The 21,651-nt window shown below is 38.6% G+C and overlaps 1 protein-coding gene across 4 annotated transcripts in view; it reads left to right on the top strand.

Moving 5' to 3' along the window:
• The window catches only part of ATP13A3 (ATPase 13A3), a 31,454-nt gene extending 15,618 nt beyond the window's left edge, over positions 1 to 15,836 (top strand). For 2 of the 4 annotated variants that reach the window (XM_089498472.1, XM_089498473.1), the window contains 19 exons: positions 148 to 298; positions 2,013 to 2,129; positions 3,493 to 3,510; positions 4,610 to 4,763; positions 5,284 to 5,404; positions 5,669 to 5,793; positions 5,889 to 6,061; positions 6,749 to 6,871; positions 6,951 to 7,030; positions 7,463 to 7,505; positions 7,705 to 7,814; positions 8,892 to 8,988; positions 9,133 to 9,205; positions 9,802 to 9,979; positions 10,646 to 10,818; positions 12,038 to 12,126; positions 12,866 to 12,946; positions 14,578 to 14,667; positions 15,639 to 15,836. In XM_089498472.1, the coding sequence (XP_089354598.1) occupies positions 148 to 298; positions 2,013 to 2,129; positions 3,493 to 3,510; positions 4,610 to 4,763; positions 5,284 to 5,404; positions 5,669 to 5,793; positions 5,889 to 6,061; positions 6,749 to 6,871; positions 6,951 to 7,030; positions 7,463 to 7,505; positions 7,705 to 7,814; positions 8,892 to 8,988; positions 9,133 to 9,205; positions 9,802 to 9,979; positions 10,646 to 10,818; positions 12,038 to 12,126; positions 12,866 to 12,946; positions 14,578 to 14,667; positions 15,639 to 15,836 (2,194 nt within the window). Of the gene's footprint in view, positions 1 to 147; positions 299 to 2,012; positions 2,130 to 3,492; positions 3,511 to 4,609; positions 4,764 to 5,283; positions 5,405 to 5,668; positions 5,794 to 5,888; positions 6,062 to 6,748; positions 6,872 to 6,950; positions 7,031 to 7,462; positions 7,506 to 7,704; positions 7,815 to 8,891; positions 8,989 to 9,132; positions 9,206 to 9,801; positions 9,980 to 10,645; positions 10,819 to 12,037; positions 12,127 to 12,865; positions 12,947 to 14,577; positions 14,682 to 14,811; positions 14,828 to 15,638 lie in introns of all 4 variants that reach the window. The other 2 variants (XM_089498471.1, XM_089498474.1) reach the window with 2 other exon arrangements.
• Positions 15,837 to 21,651: the final 5,815 nt, after the last annotated feature.

Here is a 21,651-nt window from a genome sequence, read left to right on the forward strand (position 1 = left end):
ACAAGGCGTTTGCTTGTTGGATCTTGACTGATACTGAAAATTATTGTCAAGAGGTTGCATGTTGGTGCATGGGAATCGCAAACATTATGAAGTATAATTGCATCTGTTTTTTATACCTCATCACCAATGTTTGACATCCTGTCTTAGGTTCCTTTTGCCAGAAGATAAAGCTTGCAGCGAGGCCTTGGTCAAGTCTCAGTTTGTTGCTTGTATGGCAACGTGCCATTCACTAACAAAAATTGATGGAGTTCTTTCAGGTGACCCTCTTGATCTTAAAATGTTTGAAGCCATAGGATGGGTAAGTGGCACCATTTTCTTATGACTTTTAAATTACTATTTTTTGGAAATGTATGTATGTAGAAAAAACTAATTGTCCTCTCTAGCAAATAAGCCTTATGAGATCAGTAAGTTTGTTTCTTCTAAAGGTTTCATCACAAAAAAACAGTACAGTACCCAATAACGGTTAAGAAGCTTTCTTTTAACCACTTATCACATGACATATGTTTCAGCCAAATGAATGAGGCAATGTTTCAGAGTGATTTGTAGGTAGGATTTGAGTGTTCAGTTAAAGTGTTAATTATACCACGCACTTATATTCGCAGGTGCTGAGGGGAACCCATCTTTTCTCTGTCTCTCTCTCCAAAAATGTTTTCACTTCATTAGCCAGATTACTTACTGTATTAATGCATCAACCTCTCAGCCCGGTCTGGATACATCCCATGGCTCATTCCTACCTACTCTACTCTCATGTTAAAATCAGTGGATGTACCCTTAAGATTTTTTTTTTGGGGGGGGGGGGGGATTGTTCCTAATTTCTACACATAGCCTATTCTTCAGTCGGGTCTTTGCTCTGCTTGAACATTGCTTGTGATCTGTAACCTCATTTCTGTCCAGCAGAGGGTGATCGCTGTTAGAGTAGATACACACTTATCAGCCATAACATTATGACCACCTGCCTAATATTATGTAGGTCCCCTTTTTTCTACCAAAACTTGACCTGTCAAGGCATTGACTCCACTAGACCTCTGAAGGTGTGCTGTGGTATCTGGCACCAAAACATTAGCAGCAGATCTTGTAAGTCTTGTAAGTTGTGAGGTGAGGCCTCCATTGGATGCATCCTGGTGCCGTGTGTTCTCTAGGTTAGCGGCGCACACACCCGGCCATCCATGTGATATAAAAGAAAACGTGATTCATCAGACCAGGCCACCTTCTTCAATTGCTCCGTTATCCAGTTCTTACACTCACGTGCCCATTGTTTGGCGCTGTCTGCAGTGGACATGGGTCAGCATGGGCAACCTGACTGGTCTGTGGCTACGCAGCCCCATAGGCAACAAACTGTGATGCATGGTGTGTTCTGACACCTTTCTATCAAAACCAGCATTAACCTTTTTCAGCAATTTGAGCTGCAGTAGCTAGTCTGTTGGATTTGACCACACGGGCCAGTCTTTGCCCCCACATGCATCACTGAGCCTTGGCCGTCTATGACTCAGTCACCAGTTCACCGCTTTTCCTTCCTTGAACCACTTTTGATAGGTACTGGCCACTGCAGACAGGGAGCACCCCACAAGAACTGCCGTTTTGGAGATGCTCTGACCCAGTCATCTAGCCATCACGATTTGGTGCTTGTCAACTTTGAGGACGAAATGATCACTTGCTGCCTAATATATCCCACCCACTGACAGGTGCCCTTATAGCAAGATTATCAGTGTGATTCACTTCACCTGTCAGTGGTCATAATGTTATGGCTGATCTGTGTATATTGCTTCTGAGCATTAGCCAACCACCCAAAACTCTGCTGGGACTGCCATCACACATTTTCCAGCGCTCTGGAATATGATCCTGCTATATTAAATAACTAGTTTGAACATGTAAAATCTCTTGCATTGAAGCCATTGCACCGACACATTCATATGCCACTTACAGCCCCTATCTGGGCATTAGTACGGAATGAGATGTGCCAGTTCCGAAATATGATTATAAGAAGTGTCTTCTTTCTACATTCTTCTGTGTAGATTCTTGATGAGGCCACTGAAGAGGAGACTGCACTTCACAACAGGATAATGCCAACCGTTGTCCAACCCCCCAAACAACCTCCAACGGAGCACAAGCCTGCGGACAGTCAGGAAATGGTACGTCTTTTAATTCACACGGTTTATGTAAAATGTGTATACAAGAATATGCGCCCATAGCTATTAGCAGAGGATAAAATAATCAAACTTCACAAATGTTTCGACAGTGTAAAGTCAACAAGTTGCTCATGGGGTAACGAGTAGTAACGATTAACCCAAGGTCTTCACATCCCAGAGTTTACCCAGAAACATAAAAACATAGAACCATGTGGTCCGTCTAATCTGCCCGTTTTCCTGATATAAAGACTCAAACGTTTCAGGCCTTGATCATCTCTTAGATTCCGAATAGCTTTATGTCTATCCCATGCATATGACTGTGTTAACACATAAATGCCCATTTAAAGTACATAAGCCCTGATATTTTTTTGTCTGTTTGTTTCCATAACCTGTAGCCCCCCTTCCCTCTTTTAACTTAGTTGAGTGAAACTCCTATGTGCACGTTTTGTGCCGGATAGTTAACACACGTACCTTGCTTTCCCTGTGCTGCCGGGTCTAGTGAATGCGTCGCGTCGTTGAGGAACACGTGCGCCCGTCACACATTTGCAGAAGGCTTTATACAAAAATGATTTAAAATGTAGACACAGTGTTTATGTATTTCTATTTGTAAATAGTTCATAAATGTGCATCTGCAAACTACTGACTTTTTTCAGATGTATTCTGTAACCTCACTTTTTTTTTTTTTTGGCTTGTGTAAACTGTTACATTAATATAGTGTCAGCTGAGGACAGCTCTGCTGAAGCTTTGCTACATGATTTTATTACTCAAATAAAATAATTTGTTATCGCCACTGTCTTGTTTCCCTGCTTAACTATCAAAAATGGCATTCAAGGAACACTTTGGACATTGCCTTAGTAAAACATAATTGCCTCTGCATGCTGTGTTTGTATTTATAGCCCTATAGTACATATTATGCCTGCATCTTGGAGTGTAGATCTATTAATTTGCCAAATTTCATATTTTTGACTTTATGGATTTAATCTGGCATTATATTTGCTTCATCAGAGCTTTACTTCCTGTTGTCAGGGTTTGCATTATTATTTCTCCCCGTTAATTTAGTCCTTGCCATTAACGTATTCCCTAGCTTTTGATAGAAATGAGTTTGGTGCGGGAGCTGTAACTTGTTTTTGCCACTAAATTGCTTAAGTAAATTCACTTTTAAATCAAATATTTACAACAAAAGCTGCTTTAAATCTTTGACCCTTTCTCACATCCTCGGATGAGGGGCTTCAGTGGTTTGTGCGACACTTGGGAACTGTTTCTACATATGTATAGAACGGTAATTCATGTTCTACAATACACATTAAGTGTTACCCATAGTTTGTGTGATGATTATGCTCATTATATGCTTTTTTCCATTCCGCAGGAACTATTTGAGATTCCGGTAAGTATCACTCGAAAGATTTCTGTTGTCTGTTATCTGGGCCCATGGTGTGTCTGATATTTTTAATATTACTAAATTATTACTCCCTGGAAGAAGCCGCCGTTTAGAACGTTGCCACTAAAAGCTGTGTGTTGATTGAAAACACAATGGAGGATTTGTGTAAGAAAGTGACCTCATAGCTGTAGGAAGTAGAATTGTCCATTCAGTAACATGGTTGCCGAGGCCACATTTTCCACGTTTCCCTCCCTTAAAATAGTCTCTCATCCTGATCTTTTGTAAAAAAGGTATTTTCCATTCTACATTGTGTGTCTACGGATGAAATGCCTACTCTGGCCAGCAGATGTCTTGTGGTGTTGCTCGTGTTGTATTTCTGTCCTGGGTCCGAATGATTGTTTTGCTGTTGGCGTGTGTGAAAGGCTGCAGCTGTTCCGTCCATGAGGCTGCCCAGACCTAAAATAACTGATAAAGCTGCAGCATAAATCCCAATGGATCATCCCATCATAACATCTGCATCCAGCGTAGGCCGCATCCGTGTGCTGGGCCGTTACATCGCTGCTCCGGTACACCAAGGTGTTGCGTTGTAGTGATCGCAAGTGTTGCTTACAATGATTTTTGGGCTCTCGACCAGTCCCGGCCTTACTTTAGTGCTATTACAGAGAAACTTCAGCGTTCAGAAAGCGGATTGTGTGGTTTGGTGGGAAACAGTGGTGATCTAATGGTAAAAGCATTCGTCTTTGGAAGCAGCGACGTCTTCTGCCTTTCCCTGTTCCGGCGGTAGCCCACACTGTATAATTCCCAAACCACATCGTTGAATTCATGGGCCAGTGACATCTTGTGCATTTTCTGAGAGTGAGCTAATCACACGGTTTATTTAAGGATGCTGCATGTCATGATGTTTGAAGAATAGTCCCTTCTTGTTTGGCGCTCTTCATTGCAGTACAAGAAACAACCGCTTAATACGTATACGTTTTTATGTATGAATCGCTACGTAAACCCCAAACTTTGTGATTAACCAACAATACATTCTGATCTCAGTATACGTTTACAGGCTGTCCATATATAAGGCGTTGCTTTGATTTCTTTTTTCTGAATTCTGCAGACTACTTATGAAATCGGAATTGTGCGTCAGTTTCCATTTTCTTCAGCGCTACAGCGCATGGCTGTGGTTGCTAGAGTCCTGGGGGAAAAGCGGATGGATGCGTATGTGAAAGGGGCCCCGGAAGTGGTGGCTAGTCTCTGTAAAAAAGATACAGGTGAGGAGCGAGGCTTCTTTATTTCATGGAATGAAATGTAAAATGTCCAGATAAATAAACCATATACACAGCCAGCCCTTTCACTGATATGGTAGGAAGTACTGATCAGAGGCGGTACATCTCCTTTATTGTACACGTGGGAAAAATATGGGTGTCTATCATATATATATATATATATATATATACACACACACACACACACATACATATATATACACACATACATATATATATATATATACACATATATACACACACATATATATACATACATATATACATACACACACATATATATATATATATATATATATATATGTGTGTGTGTATGTATATATGTATGTATATATATGTGTGTATATATATGTATGTATATGTGTGTGTGTGTGTGTGTGTATGTATATATATATATATATATATATATATATATATATGTATGTGTGTTTCTGTGCATTTTGTCTTAAGGGAGACAAAAAAAGTCTTTACATGTTTTAACTTAAGGCACTCCTTTCCGTTGCAGTTCCGTCTGATTTTGCCAGCGTTCTAGAAGAGTACACAAAGCAGGGATATCGCGTCATTGCACTTGCACACCGGAGGCTGGAGTCCAAAATTGCATGGCATAAAGTCCAAAACATTAGTAGGTATGAAGAGTGCTTTCATACCGATGTTGGTCCTGAGAAGCCCTTTAGGGGGCGCTAGATAAATGGGGTACATGCTAAAACAGTGAGGGGATCTAAACATGCATGGGCTAGGCATTAAGTGACAATTGCAAGAATGGTAGTGCTTATAACAAGCCCAAAGTAAAGTCATGTCTGTGCAATCTACCAAATATATCACTAGTCATCATATCACTAGTGGTAAGCTTGGTTTAAAGTTTGATGTATTTTTGTATTTTTTTATTTCAGGGACGCCATTGAAAATAACATGACGTTCCTGGGTTTAATTATTATGCAAAACAAGTTGAAACAAGAAACACCGGCCGTTCTAGAAGACCTGCGCAAAGCCAACATACGAATGGTCATGGTCACTGGTAAGAAAACTACATTTTTATTGCTTTTATTTTTTAAACCAGTGCGACCTCAGCAGTAGCTTCCATATTTGTTTGTTGTGTGTGTCGTGCTACAGGAGACAACATGCTAACCGCGATTTCTGTTGCCCGAGACTGTGGGATGATTCTACCTCAAGATAAAGTCATTGTAGCCGAAGCACTACCTCCCAAGGATGGCCAGACGGCTAAGATCACCTGGCTGTATGCAGACAGCATGCCAAGAAGCAACTTGAATGCCATCAATTCAGAGGTAAGACGAAGTGCAGAGGCATACATCAAGCAGAACCGAAATCCTTAATCTACTGCCTTGTGTCAGTAGTTAATCCAAACGATAGAAATACTTTTATGCCTGCTTTCAATTTCTATGATATAAGTTTCTTTCACCGTTTCGTAGATGTGTCCTCAAGGCTTAGAGTTTTATTTGTTTTTCTTACTGATTCTTCAGATCATAGACAGATCAGACGGATTGAGTAGCTGTCTTCAAACGTGTACACTGAAGCCATTAGTCACTTAATTGTTATGTACACCTTTAGAGTTGCATGTATCAAATATTTCAGTAGTTTAGTTATTCTAAGTTATAGTTAATAGTATAAGTTATTGATTATTCAGTCATATTAAACAATTCAATTCGTTCCTATATGTACAGATTTGCCTCGTGCTCATTCAGTTGTTTGCTGTAAACTACATCATACATTGATGGGTCCTGCATTTTGACACGGGGGGGGATTCATAACCAAAGGGGAACAATTCTTCTTGCACTAATGCTAATTGCAAATTCCTGAGTCGTCTCTCCAGTATAATGCTTTAGTCAATCAGTAGCTGGTGGTCTTTAGTTGGACGTCCCGACTTTTTGGCATGGGCTTAGGAGCTTGCTTTGTGCCCCCCAGGTCCATGGCGAATGTTTGATATGAATATCTTTCTTGTTTTTTCTTCCCAGGGTATCCCAGTTAAGGTGGTAAATGACAGTCTGGAAGATAATCAGATGATCGATTATCACTTTGCAATGAATGGCAAATCATTTGCAGTTATTCTGGAGCATTTCCAGGATCTTGTTCCAAAGGTAATGTGTCCCTTCACCGTACATTTTTTTTCTTAAGTTGCTCTCTGAAATATTGTAAACCTTTATACTCTTCTTATAGCTGGTGTTACACGGCACGGTATTTGCGCGCATGGCTCCTGATCAAAAGACGCAGCTGGTGGAAGAATTGCAGAATGTAGAGTGAGTAGGATTCAGTGATTCAGTCATTAACAAATTAAAGCATTTTGTACCTTTTCATTATATTTTTAAGTTCAACCGATAAGAATGACCCTTTAAATAAAACACACATGCACACACATCTCTCCAATGTGCTTTTGTATCACCTCTTATTACTTGTGATGATTAGAGTGCCAACATTTTTAGGGCCTTTCTCTGTGTTTAGTATTTTTGTATAAAAAAAAAAAAAAAAATCTTTTTGTTTTCAAAGGTGGATACCGGATTGTACTGATGTGAAAGATCCATATCCATCCCTTTATATCATTATGTGATATTATACTTAGATACGGAATCTTAAAATGCAGATGCAGGAGAATGTTAAATATTGTGTATTTTCATATTATTTTAACTGTTGGTCACTACACAGCCTCACTAGCCTCTTATTCTGTTTTACAGCTATTATGTTGGCATGTGTGGCGATGGAGCAAACGATTGTGGAGTAAGTTTGTTTCTTTTGCCTATTTAGTAAAGTAGCCAGATTTTTGAAGCTTTTGCCATTTTGAACTAGTAAAGCATATGTTTTGTGTATGCATTCATTGAGTGTTTTTCTCTTTTTCTGTGTTTGCGTCCAAGTTCGGCGGTGTCCGAATGTTAGGAGGGCATCGGTGTTATTCATTTGATAATGTATCTCTTGGTAGGCACTGAAGAGAGCCCATGGAGGGATATCACTGTCTGAACTGGAAGCATCTGTTGCCTCTCCTTTCACCTCCAGGACTCCCAGCATTTCTTGCGTCCCCAACCTTATCCGGTACTGTATACTTCCATCGCTTTCGTATTGAACAGGGACAACAATGACATGTTCCTAAATCTGGAATCTGCAGAGTGGGGCAGTTCTCTTTGAAGGGAAATATGTTTTAGTAACCATGCTTCTAATGTTTAATAGCTTTAAACAGCTACAGGCTGCTTCTTACACTCATAAATCGGTTGAACTCGTGTCAGTCTGGGCCTCTTTTCTGTTATTCAGTTGATTTTGTTACAGATTTATAATGTCTGCCTGAAATAATCAGAGCCGATAGCAGAGAGCCGTCTGCCAAGCCTTCCACTTTATGCTAAATTAAAAGTTATGCCTTGAGGGCTATTAAAATGAGTAAAAATAACATCAAATGATGACCAAAAGAATAATATTAAAATTACTAAAAGTGTGGTATAAAGCTTCATATCTAGAAATCTGCATTCATCTCCAGCCTTTTAATGCGACACAGATGTCCCATAAGATGCCTGTGTATTTCAATGCTGTATTGCCTGAAAGCAACAGAGTTGTTTACTGCTAATCTAATGAAGAGACTCTGGAGTCTGTGAACTTCCAACCAAGTCCTTTATTAGGAACCCTGGTGTTGGCGGCGCGGCTCCCAGATTACTCTTATGCCTGCTGGATTGAGGTTACGCTGGCTGAGAATTAGGACTCTGAAGTTGCTCTCCATCAGCTGAAATGTTGGCAGCATTTTAAAGTTGCTGTTCCACCTGCTCGGCTGAATTTATTACATTTATAACTAACAACCAGCCTGCTATTGCTTCACAAATGAAGCGTTCCCAGCAACAATTACGAATGTGGGAAATCTTTACAGTGTTTGGGCATTCAGCAGTTAATTTTAAGCCATTAAATCGGTAAAGGAAAGAATAAAATGGGACATTTAGGCTTGGTTTGTTTACTATACTAGACAATGTCAATAAGTGGAACAGCGCTTTTCATCCCCTGTCCATCACCTTGTTCCTTTGTCATAAATCATTGTAGGGTATCAACTTCTTCAAACAACCTTTTTATTGTGTAAAGTATATATATGTAAAAGTGGCAGCGTGGTTTATCATTCGGGTTCTCCTGTTGTAGGGAAGGACGAGCTGCTTTGATCACTTCGTTCTGTGTGTTCAAGTTCATGGCTCTGTACAGTATTATACAATACTTCACAGTTACCCTCCTGTATTCGGTGAGTATGATATATATGCTAGCAGTCAGCTTGTTAACTGCTCAGCTAATTGCGTGTCCCCTTCACTAATTTTAATGAAATAATGTGTGATATTGTGTTTGCGCTCACTGCATTCAGAAATCTGTTTTTGTTTCCGTCTTGCAGATCCTCAGCAATTTAGGGGACTTCCAGTTTCTGTTTATTGACCTGGCGATCATTTTAATAGTAGTGTTTACAAGTGAGTATCTTTTTAATTACTTTATTAACCAAAGAAACTTGCATGCGGCATCGTTCCCAATTATTGGGTTTATTCTGACACGGCCTGCTGTTCCTTGTGATTCCTAAAGCTCACTTGCTCTGAATCACTTTTTGGAAGTGTCTGTGTGTGTGCTTGGAAAACTTAGTGTTTCATCCCGTAATTAAGTTCAGCAGTCTGATGTGCGTCTGAGAAAACAAACACGTTGGCGGCCCGATCTACTTCCTCCTTCAGCCTGAACTCCACATTCTTCTGTTTTTAGCTAAATGTGGGAAAGGCCTGGAAACGATGGTATGAGCCAGTTGGATCTTTCAGCCTGCATGTTTAGTAGCTGCTGGCTTATTTAGTACTTATTATGTATTCTTGCTTTGTTGGCTACCTATATATCTCTCAGTAAACAATCATTAGATCATTTGTAAGCTTAAGGTTTATGAGTCAGTGCTATATCTTCTTTTATCGCTTTTATAATTAATGACCAAATAAGACAAAACAAAATCGTAAGAAAAAAAGAACCTCAAAGGTAATGGTCTCAACAATGGACACGTGACGTCCATGCTAAACAATCGTTTCCCTCACAGTGAGCTTGAACCCTGCCTGGAAAGATTTGGTAGCACAGAGGCCGCCCTCCGGGCTCATCTCAGGACCACTGCTCTTTTCTGTCCTCTCTCAAATCCTCATCTGCGTCGCTTTCCAGACAGTTGCTTTCATGTGGGTGAAAGTGCAGCCATGGTACGAAGTCTGGACGCCCAGCACCAAGTAAGTGACCATTTCATATAGCTCTGTATATGTGGGACAAATGGGTAGGACATATGTAGATCGGTAAAGTGTCAAAACCGTAAGCAGCATGGAAGCTGGTTTAAGTGTAGGCCCTTACGTAAATACCGACATGTAATATCTTACCGCTGTTCTAATCCGAATGACATGGCACACATTTTTCCTGCGTGAAACCATCATTTAGTGAACCTAGTCTGGCGGAGAGGATCAGCTATCTGGATTCAGCTACGTCTAGTATCAAGGGGTGGTTGGGAGGGAGTTGCAGTTTTCTTATTGATTGCATTATAAAGGTCAGCACAAGTTGAGCGTCCTGCTCAAAGAAAAGCTTGGATTTAATTCAGTGAAGTTTCCTGAGCCCTCTCACTTATTGCAAAGAAATAAATCGGAGGTTGTACTCAAAGCTCTCCTTCAACCTATCCTGCCATCTTCTCTCGGTTACGTTAAAATGCAATTGGCTATTCCCATTCAATTTCGTATGCTTCTCTATTTTTGTTATGTATTTCTTTTTACCTTGGATGGCAATTAAGTTAAAAATGAAACATCATTGATTGGTTACCAACTAAATTAGCAAAACATCTTATCTGTGGAATACTTTGGGAAAGTAAGTACACCACCAGGACTTACATCCACTTATGTTTCCCCCTTTAGTGTTTGTAACATCTCCTCTGATATTCATATTGGCAACACTACCGAACACGACGAACACAACATCAAAAACTTTGAGAACACCACACTGTTCTTTGTGTCTTCGTTCCAGTACCTCATTGTGGCAGTTGTGTTCTCTAAGGGAAAGCCATTTCGACAGCCAAGCTACAAGAACTGTGAGTTTTGGAATACTTTTTGAATACGTTTTTCCCATGGGTCTCAGCACAGATAGAGTTCCAGTGAAGTTTATTTTTAATTTTTTTTAAAACGCAAACCTTACATTAAAGGCAGGATTTACGCAATTGGTATCTTTGGGTGAAAGGGGAACTTAACCTTCCCAATGCATTTAAACTTGTTTTGAGATAACAATTGTGCAAATCTTTTAATTTCAGTAAAAAATGCTTACTAATATCAAGTATAAAAATAAAATTTAATGGAACGTACATTATGTGGGTCTGTCATCACATGTATTATATTGCATTGCTTATTTATAGGTACAAAATCCATAGCACATTAGAGGCACAGTGAAAAATAAGAATGGCATTAACACTGGGAGTTCACAAGATTGACAATAATGATTTATTAATATTTTAGAATTTTTTGTAATTATGGTCTGCATTGTGTTATGCTAATGAAGCCCATTTGAACATAGACTTTAGTCAGAGTCTGAGTTATTAACAGTGAGCCATTCTATTGTTAACCACCGGAAGTATGATTAGGAGTCGGGGTGCATGTGTAGTAGATTGGGCTAAGATAACATACATACAAACAGGGCCGGCCCTACCATGGAACAGAGTGGCGGCACTTCTGAAGCGCGGCACTTTTGAAGCGTTTTTTTTTTTTTTTCTTTTTTTAAATCGGAGGAGAGAGAGGGGCGCCGAGTGGTTTTCACTTACAAAGTTGTCAGTACCCGCTCGGCGCCCCTCTCTCTCCTCTGCGAGCCCTCTAGCTCGGTGCCGGCTTGTAATGCTGAGCACCGGAATATGATGTAATTTCCGGCGCTCAGCAGTAAAGCAGCACGCACTGTGGCAGAGCAGGGAGACTCGCCGCAGGACTGCTGGAAGGTAAGTGAAGTAAGAAGGGGGGGGTAGGGTAGATAAGAGGGAGGGAGAGGAAGGGTAGATAATGACCGGGGGGGGGGGCTGGCGTCATTTTAAACTTCGCCCCAGGCGGCATTATGTCTTGGGCCGGCCCTGCATACAAATGACTAATATGCAGCAGAAAAACATATTTTTAATCTGATACTAGTAGCAAAAAAACATGTGATGACCGCTGGTTTGTGGGGATGAGATTGGGGACAAGACTGCTTGGGTGAGAATGAATTGATTGTAGTCAGTGGTGTGATGTTGCTCATATACACCAATAATTTGTTTCCGCTTTCTATTTCTCTTTTAGATCTGTTTGTCACATCAGTGTTGGCTCTGTATGCCTTAATATTGTTCTTCATGCTATATCCCATTGATTCCATTAACAACTTCTTTGAGGTGAGTGCACGTAGTCTCATTTTTTGGTTGCAAAGCTTTTTCTTTTCGATTTGGTTAGTCGTTTCCATATTTACCACTAATGCATCTTTTCAACCTCTGAAAGAAATATTTTTTTAAAAGCAGGGGATTTAGATGATTCTGTAGTGCCCAGAGTTAAAATGGGACATAGGTGAACAATAGTATATTAAATATACTATTGTCAGCCCACATTGTCAGTCATTGTTTAGTTTAAATCAAATGCTGTCTTCCTATAACAAAAGACAACAGCCCAGACAGTAAACATTATACAGTTAAGAGGCACAGAATAAAGAATGACGAGAGATTACAACAATACTAAAGGTATTGCTTCCACGACTCCTTGTTAATTAAGCAAACTGCATGTTATGATCCTGATGTCAGCTAGTGACATATCGGTGTACTAAGGGCCAGAGGGAGTCCTAAATGGGCAAATGCCATTCCAGAAGGATGTTGGCCACAATCACATATGCATAATGTGCTCCAGGGCAGCTATTCTTCAGCGTTCTGAAGCCTTATGAAGAGGTCTCATATATATATATATATATATATATATATATATATATATATATATATATATATATATATATATATATATATATATATATATATATATATAATGTAATATTTGTATTAAAACGGCAGCAATTGTTTCTTGCGTCTTATATGAACGACTTGTGAGATTCATGCTTAACCTCTTTTCTTACTCCTTTCTTATTTGTAGTTGGTCTGCGTTCCTTACCAGTGGCGGATTTCCATGCTTATCGTTATTGCTGCAAACACTCTTGTGTCTGTCTTGGTAGAGGTAAGAAATTAAGAGGTGTTTTTGTTTTTTTTTCTTAACAGTACTGTAGGCATCTAATGTTATATGTAGACTGTGGAATTTAATGCTCTTGTTTTATTTTATGAATGACAGATTTACAAATTTAAAAAGGTTGAGATACCGTAGTTTGCAGATTTCAATGAAACTCAATCTTTTTTTCTTTGATCGGTCCAACGTTATTCTCTGCTTCGTGTAACCGAGGAAAGCCTTGTCTGTAGACTTACAGTTGCTGAATTTTGTTTAGAAATAGGTGTTTATTATCACGCATGCTTGTAAAAAAAGTGTTGTGTTCGGAGGAATACATCTTTTTTAGGTTTCAGAACTGGCTTGACAGCCACCTTTGCACTGTAGCTGTGATGCCTCTGGTTCATAACAAATCATTTAGCGAATTAAGTGTTGCATTTACTGCTGAAGAGAAGGCATGCAGCATATTGCAAAGCAAGACGTGTGAATCGTATGGCAGGATGGCTGCTCATCGCTTTGCCTTCATGCACTGTAGCATTTTGTTTTTTATTCCCTGCAATGATATACTGCTGCTTTTAACTTCTGAACAATATGTCGGAATGTAGCATGCCGTGTGTCCTGTGTCTCATGATTGTTTATGTACATACCACGGTAAACAAACTGTGATCCCCATTGTCATCATCATCATCGTCCCTTTACTGGTATAGAAGGCCTGTTCTTTAGAATCATCACAATGATTAATGGCCTTTTTTTTTACCTGCGTTTAGCTCCTTCAGACTTCTTAGAGTTAGGAAACCTTTTATATCTAATTCTGCAATTACACATTTTGTTTCAATCTATTCCTTAATATTTAAGGTAAAAAGGGGGCACACATTAATTAAATGTTCAATTTCATCAGCAATTTCTTCAGCAGATTGCAGATTACGTGAATACGAATATAAACATTTATCAATTATCTTATTCAACAGATATTTCTTAAAAAAAAAAAAAAAAAAAAAAAAAAAATGAAATCACAAATGTTCTACTCTTTTGTTTGTACTTAAATTTCTATGCTCATTGGAGATTTTAAAAATGTTAACTTTCGATATTTCCAGATTATACCCCTGCATATTTTTGTATCGTTGTTGGGCAATGGTCACCAAGCTGAAATTCTCTATTTATTACTAAATGAAGTGACGCACAATTAAATCTACCATACTTTGAACAGTCCACCTTCTAAACTATGTGGCATTTAAAGGGACACCCATGAATATTATTATGTTATTCTCCATATGCTAATAAACCGTGCCCACCCACTGCCCTTTCCAGCGTATGTGCCGGTGACTCGAAAAGATCACCACTTGGTTCATGGTGTGCTTCACTTCCCTTTAAATGGGGAAAAAAACCCATTAAAAGTAAAATGACATCATCATGTAACTGCTTCACTGGCCAGGTTTCATGCCAAAAGCAAACACCCACATTATGAATTTTAAAATCTCCAACTAAGCACATGTCCTGATAAAAATGTGTATCGGGTATGTTTGATTTGAATACTAGTACCTTGATTGTGTTCTGCAAGTTATTTAGCTGATTTAATGAATTGACGTAATTTGCATGTCTCTAATGATGAACCGGTCCTTTTAATTTTACCCACCCACAATGTCTCGCAGAATTTCGTCCTTGATATGATACTTTGGAAGCTTGTGTTCAACAGAGACAAGCAAGGAGAGTCCCAGCACATGGTCACCCACACTCCACAGGTTGGAATCTCACTGTTCGTATGCATTGGGCCGCTTATATCCTGTGATCTCCTTATCTTTTGCGTTGGCGGATATGCCGTGTCATGCGCTTTATCATCCTTGTATGCATGCTCTTGCAAACATCTGTGCAAAAAACTATTGCAGTGCTCAGCCGCTTCAAGTGCTTGGTGCCAGGTTCCTGTTTTTCCTTTGTGGCAAGAATGACTGTCCTTGTATAAATGCTGCGGTCTCAAGAACGTTGGCCATACCAGGGCAGATCGAGTATGTGGGCCCATATGGTTCCCGGAGCTCATGTTAAAAATACACAAGGCTGGCTGAGCATCTTGGGAGGTGCATACGGCAAAAACTATATTGCTTCATTTTGAAATGTACAGGGAAAATATATTTGTCAGATAAATAGAAACACAGCAGGTAGATATGTTAACTGAATGTTATCTAAAAGCCATTTCTTGAATTGACTACAATATCACTTAATCAGGAGTAGGAAACAGGACGGATGTTTAATGCAAAAAGAGTAGGCAAGCTCTGTAAAACTACTTTGTATAAATGCCAGAAAGCAGCTAGTAGGAAAGTATATCAGACTGCATTTACCCGTTTTAACTATGGGGGAGATTTACTGAACGGTATGATAGCTGATGTTAATTAGCAATTCCTTAGTATGAAGGTTCTAGTACTGTATTCTAGTGGTTAAAAAAAAAAAAAAAAGCGTAGATTTGTGATGTGCTTTTATTGGTTGTCTAGATATTTTATGCCTCATGGCAAGATCCATGTACGGCTATGTCATAGGGCTTTAGTTTGTCATGACCTTGCTTCATGATAAGTTCCTAGCGACTGAACTCGCTGATCTCCTAATTTAGGAATAATAATTGCTCGGAAGTCTACTTTCAGTAATGTATTAATATATATACTCTGCAAGCGTGTCAGTCTATATAGTATTCCATTCCACTCAAATTATTCATCTCTGTCCATAGGAGGCCAATGATCATTTTGCATCAAGATTCTTGTCGTGGCTGTGTTTCTGCAAAAAGAAGACTCCAAAAGCCAAGTACATGCATTTGGCACAAGAGCTTTTGGTGGATCCAGACTGGCCTCCCAAGCCAAGAACGACTACAGAAGCGAAAGCACCTGTGCAAGACAACGGCAGCTACCAAATTATCACCATTACGTAGCAGTTAATACCAAATTTGGCTTTATTTTATGATTGTTTGCTTTGCTTTATCAGCAGCTGGCAAATGGGCCGAAAGTACGTTGTCAGTTCTTCTTGCAGCTGGCGGCCTAAATGATAAGGAAATTGAATCCAACTTCACTGGTCTATTTTTTTATGTCAAATGTTGGGCAAGTCAACCAACACTGCGCAGAGAGGGAGTTTCCAAAACGAAAGCATTTGGGAAAAAACAAACCAAATCAACCCAACTGCCCCCCCCCCCCCCCCGAGTATCAGCCACACATTGTGTTTGTGGGAAAAAAGTTACCTTCCAACTTCCAGCCTTGTTTCTACATGTAGTGCAATACCCTCCAATGTATGATTTAAAAAAACATCTTAAATACCTGCTCTGCTCGTTGTCTCCCAGAATGGCCACTGAGCTGCACTTGTTTAAGCTGCCATGTTAAAGGTAATACAGTGCCAAGAGTATCCATGACGCAACGACCCCAAACTAATCCACGATTGTTACTGTTAACATTTTTAGCTTAATGTTGCATATCAGTAATTGACATGGATTGGTTATCCTGCTTCTAAACCAGTGAGTAGAGTGTTCTTGCTACCTCAGTTCGGTTTCTGATCCTACAGTTCTATGATGATACTGCCTTGCGAGGTGCTGCCCACGTATAAATCAAATCAATCAAGTACGTTACTCTTCTAGACCGAGAATGCAATATCTTTATTTGCATAGCCACATCATGTAGTTATAAACCTGTTCATACAAAGACTGCTATCATTTATACAACTAAGAGTGCTCTAGCCAAAAGGAAGAGGCTACTATGGCTCACAATGGCTGTGCCACTTTATAGTAAATTATCACAAAAGCCTGAAAAGTGCTAGGTCGTGTTAACATTTGTAATGCATACAAAATAATTGTATGAAAGCATTTCAATGCACATGTCCTATGCTGAGAATATGATGCATCTGATCACCTCCTCTCTGGTTGGCCGCTCATTAAGCAGCTTTTTTTAAATTGCTGTGAAATAACCTCTTGCCCCTGGTTGTTTTTATTTTGATACACATGGTTTCTCAGATATGTCTTTAAGAGGAATCTCTAAGAAACAGCGTGTGAGCAATTCCGTGTGCATCTGTGTCCTGGAGCTGATAAGGACGGAGGAAATGTGATGTCACTTCACTTGGACGTCTCAAACCGCCTCCAAGATAAGCTTTAAAAAAGGAATACTTTTTTTGTGCTTGGTGCTGTGTTTTCGTTTTAATAATGCCACGTATGGACACAGACACTTGGAGTTTCATTATATTAGCCAATATCAGAATGCTGATTATTACAGCTGAAACCTTTTTAATGAAATCCAACCTACCCCTGCATTGTTTGCTTCTGTCTTCATTCAACTGTAGGATCCAACTACTTACCTTCATATCACTTGAGAAGCTAACTTTTTTCCCAAACACCATTCAGGGAGTGCACATCAAGTAAATTCTGAACTCGCCGACTTTATTCCTAAACCAATAGTAAATATTTAATAGGTGTTTGTAAATTTCCTTGTAAAGTATTTTACCTGAAATCGTATTGATTTTTAATTTTTCTTTCTTGCTCTATCTATGCATTTCAGACCCAGAGCTGTGAATTATTTTTTTTTTATTGACATAATGCTGTGTTCAGTTATCTTGTTGGTCACCAAGAAAATAACTTTACCCCCCCCCCCCCCCTGCAGGCACTAATGGGTTAAAGGCTGTGCCTAAGACAGTGGCTGATGAGGCACTCAGAAAAAAAATAATAATTCTACAATAGCAAGTACCCCTGGCAGGAGCTTCCAAACAAAGCATAACGATGACTGCCCTGTGATTTACATTTTACATCGTAAGACCCATTTTGAGTCAACTTGGAGCTCCATCCACAGCCGGGGTATTCTCGAATATCCAGAGTAGTTTCCTACAGGGTGCACAGGACCTTGATCACACACGTGTCCGTGATTTCAGTTGAGGATGTATCATCGGAAAGGTAATTTGGTTAGTGGGAGACTTTCTCAAACTGAACTTACGCTTTCTTTGATGCTCTTCATTGCCATCAGCACAACAGCAACTGCTAACAAGATGGAATAACTGAGTGTGCTGGGGAAAAAACCCTACAAACGTGTGCGTGGTGTCCCTTCATATGTGTAGTGAGAAGGTATAGAAGAGGGATGATGTCCACGGTTTAGAATACATCAGATTTCAAAATGCTCCCGAAGTTGTTTAGATCCCCGTGTGTTTTCATTCTACATTTAAACAGACTTCTGTTGTATTCTCTACCAGGAGCGGAACCTCATCCCGCTGGCGACAATTTAAAAGATGCTGTCTCGGCTACGAATTTAGTGAATAGTACCAGGAACTCTGTCTCTATCTCTGACATGTAGTCCAAGCCTTGATACCTTATTAGCAAGTTGCCCGTGACAAAGCCTTGCATCATAATGCCATTAGAGACATCAGTCTTTAAATTGTAATCTCTGCTACAATGATTTCTATGTGAGATTCTGTTCATATAAATTAGTGTATGTCTATACATATTGTGTGTATATATAGGGGGGGGGAAAGTCTCTATTTTTTGATATGTAATTTAACATGCACATTTGTGTATACCTAATGAGGTATGTGTGTATATGATATATTTATTTGTTTCCACATACATGCATTTATATGCACAGAGCGTGAGGGTCACTAGTTCACCAGATGCTTTGCAAATAAAATATTCTAAATTCATAACCAACATTAATCTAATAGACATCCTTTCATATAATATATATCATTATTCCCTATTGGCAGCAGTGTGGCATATAAAAAGGGGCCGGGGTTTTGCACAGAAAATATTTTTTTCTGTTTAAAAAAAAAAAAAAGGGCTTTCTCTAATGACCTTTAACCCTTTTATTGGTTGCAGGATTAGGATGCACTGTTCAATTTAAAGTGAGCTTTGTATATATTTTTTAACTGGCTAATCTTGGTTATAAACCATAATTACACTTTCTCTCTCTCTATATATATATATTGTATATATTATGTATGCACACAAATTGTATACTAATTTACAATTTGAATGAGATTCTCTTGTATTTTTAATCCATTAAGTTGTATATATTGCTGGTTAAAAACAAATGTACAAATCTAAAATTACTAGCTTTTGCAAGAAACCAATTTATTTAATATATGGAAAAAATAAATATTTCTAATGTATAAAATTCAAATTAAAGCATCCCTCATGGTTTTTTTTTTATCCCTCTCCCAGAGAGCTAATTCTATCTAGAGTGCAGTGGGATTTTTAGTAATATTTTTGTTTACTTTTTACAGGACGGGTTAAGTTGTACACCAAGTATTTTGCTAGTATATATTTTAAATAAGTCCATTAATTCTTGGCCCTGGTTTGTAGATATGCGTTTTCGGAGGACTGTCCATGTTGTTGTTTTTCTGACTTTGAGTTTCCCCTCGTTACTACCTGACATAGTTTACAGGGTTCATTTACTAAACATGCAAAAACTTACAGGAGGGAAAACTATCTTCTTACCTAAGGAAACACACCGAGAAAATTCATGTCTACAGAAAAGATTATTTGATTAGTGAATGATTAATCGCCGCTAAGGCCGTTCACCCTCCTACGTTGGGTCCTCTCCTCTTCTGCTGGATATCTGCTATGTTGCACTAATCAAAGGATGGATCAATAAAGAAAATGAGTTTTTTCTGTGCGTTTCCTTCGTTAAGAGGATCAACCTAGATCCTGTATGTTTTGGCGTGTTGATGCTTGACTGGGACACTGGGGGTTGCTTCTGATCCAGACGCGGTATGGGGTGATGTTGCAGTTTTGATGTTTTTCTTTTTTGTATATTACACAGTTTATTTACTAAACACAGGACTATGGTGTAATTCCTTATGCTTGTGGCTTTGTAGGCAGAACTTGGTATACGTGGCTCTGAAGCTTGGCATGGACAGGGTTAACTCCCACCTGTGTTGGGCCGCTCTTTATAATGGGCACCCAACGCAAACACCTTTCATGTCTAACTTGAGGAACACCCCACATATTCCCTCTGAGTATTGCCAACCATAACTATAAGACTCAAGCAGGCAAATGAACTACATACCATCTCGTATACTTTTCTGAGTCCAGTGGAAAATGCATTAGTGTTTAGTGTCAAGGGGGTGGGGGTACATGATGGCTAAGTCCGTGTACTTAAAACATACATAAAACTTTGATCTTTGGGCGGGTAGATCTATTTTGTTGCGTCTACCTTTAAAGTAGGAACTTTGGGAAATTTTTTTTTTTATACATTTATCAAATCTTTCAAACGTACAGGAACATCCCTGCCGTCAGTTGGGCGCATAATTGCCCTTTGCACAGTCAATTATCAACAAAACCGATAATTATACATACATCAAGCAATGCCTGTTAAGAGATATTTACTAAAGTTACAATAATTTTTTTTTTCTTAAACTAGGCAAGAGTTCAGATATTTTTGTTGCTTTAAAATGACATTTTCCATGCGTGCTATTAGTTGACTAATCCTTGCCTTTTGGTATCAGACTCCTGGGTTACTAAAGCGCCAACCATTTCCGAGCTTTTCTATGTTGTGCCGTGATAGGAGACCTCTGCCATTTTTTTTTTAAAGAGTTGATGTCCTGAGAACAAGATTGTGTCTCTTCCCTGACAATAATGTTGGAAATGTTCTTAAAGTTCTCACTTATAATAATATTGATCTTGGCAGCACAAACTCTTCTTTTTAAACTCTGTATGTATTGTAAGGTAGATCCCTATGCAGAAAAAAATTATCTTAGAGAAAAATTGCTGTAGCCATCTTTATTGCACAGTATTTTTTATATATATATATATATATATACACGACTTTACATTCACAAGGAATTGTTAAACAAACTTGTGCGCTAAAAGATTAGAGATTCCTAGTACTGTAGTTATGAAAGCAGCCATATTGTTATAAAATGTCCTTTAACCCTTTGAGTGACTTGAGGGTCTGATAACTCCATTCGGTGGTATGTGATAACCAATCTGCTAATGCTTTATTGTTGCTTTAATATACTGTTTCATGGCAACTTGGCACAAGACTCAGAACTTATATATATATATTATATATATATATAAAAGTAACACATTTTAAATGTTACAGATAAGATATACTTAGTTCTACAAGCAGCAATTTTTTTTTTTAAGAGCTCAATATGCAGCAGTGCCGTTTAATGTGTATGATATATATATATATATATATATATATATATATATATATATATATATCTCATACCAATTAAACGGCACTGCTGCATATTGAGCGCTTAAAAAAAAAAAAAATTCTGCTTGTAGAACTAAGTATATCTTACCTGTAACATCTAAAATGTGTTACTTTCAAGAAGGTTTCCTGTAACCTAATTTCTTAAACCCCTTCAATGATCCATCCAGATGCAAAGGTATTTATTTTGTGATTTTCTTTTTTCCTTGTAATTGTTTCATTAATTTATTTTTATTTATTTGGCTTTTGTTCATACATACAATTATGTAATCTTGATACATTTTTATGTATAAATTATGTATTTTTTTATAATGCGTCTGATATAGTAATGCAGTATCCTTTCTGTAAAGGAGCAGACCTCTAATTTGGCTGGTGGAATTTAACTTCTTTTCTCTTGCACTGGGCTGGAGAGGGACACGTTAGATAAAGCACAGATCTCTTTGGCATATTGAAGTTGCATCGCACATTGTGTAACACAGTATATTTTTAATTGTTTTTTGTTTTGTTTAAAAAAAAAAAAAGCACAGACCAACATGGTAATTATTACCAAACGTGTGACTGGCC

This window comes from Sceloporus occidentalis, unplaced genomic scaffold (genome assembly GCF_023333645.1).
Source record: "Sceloporus occidentalis isolate IW3139 unplaced genomic scaffold, rSceOcc1.0.p SCAF_121, whole genome shotgun sequence".
Taxonomy (NCBI): Eukaryota; Metazoa; Chordata; class Lepidosauria; order Squamata; family Phrynosomatidae; genus Sceloporus; species Sceloporus occidentalis.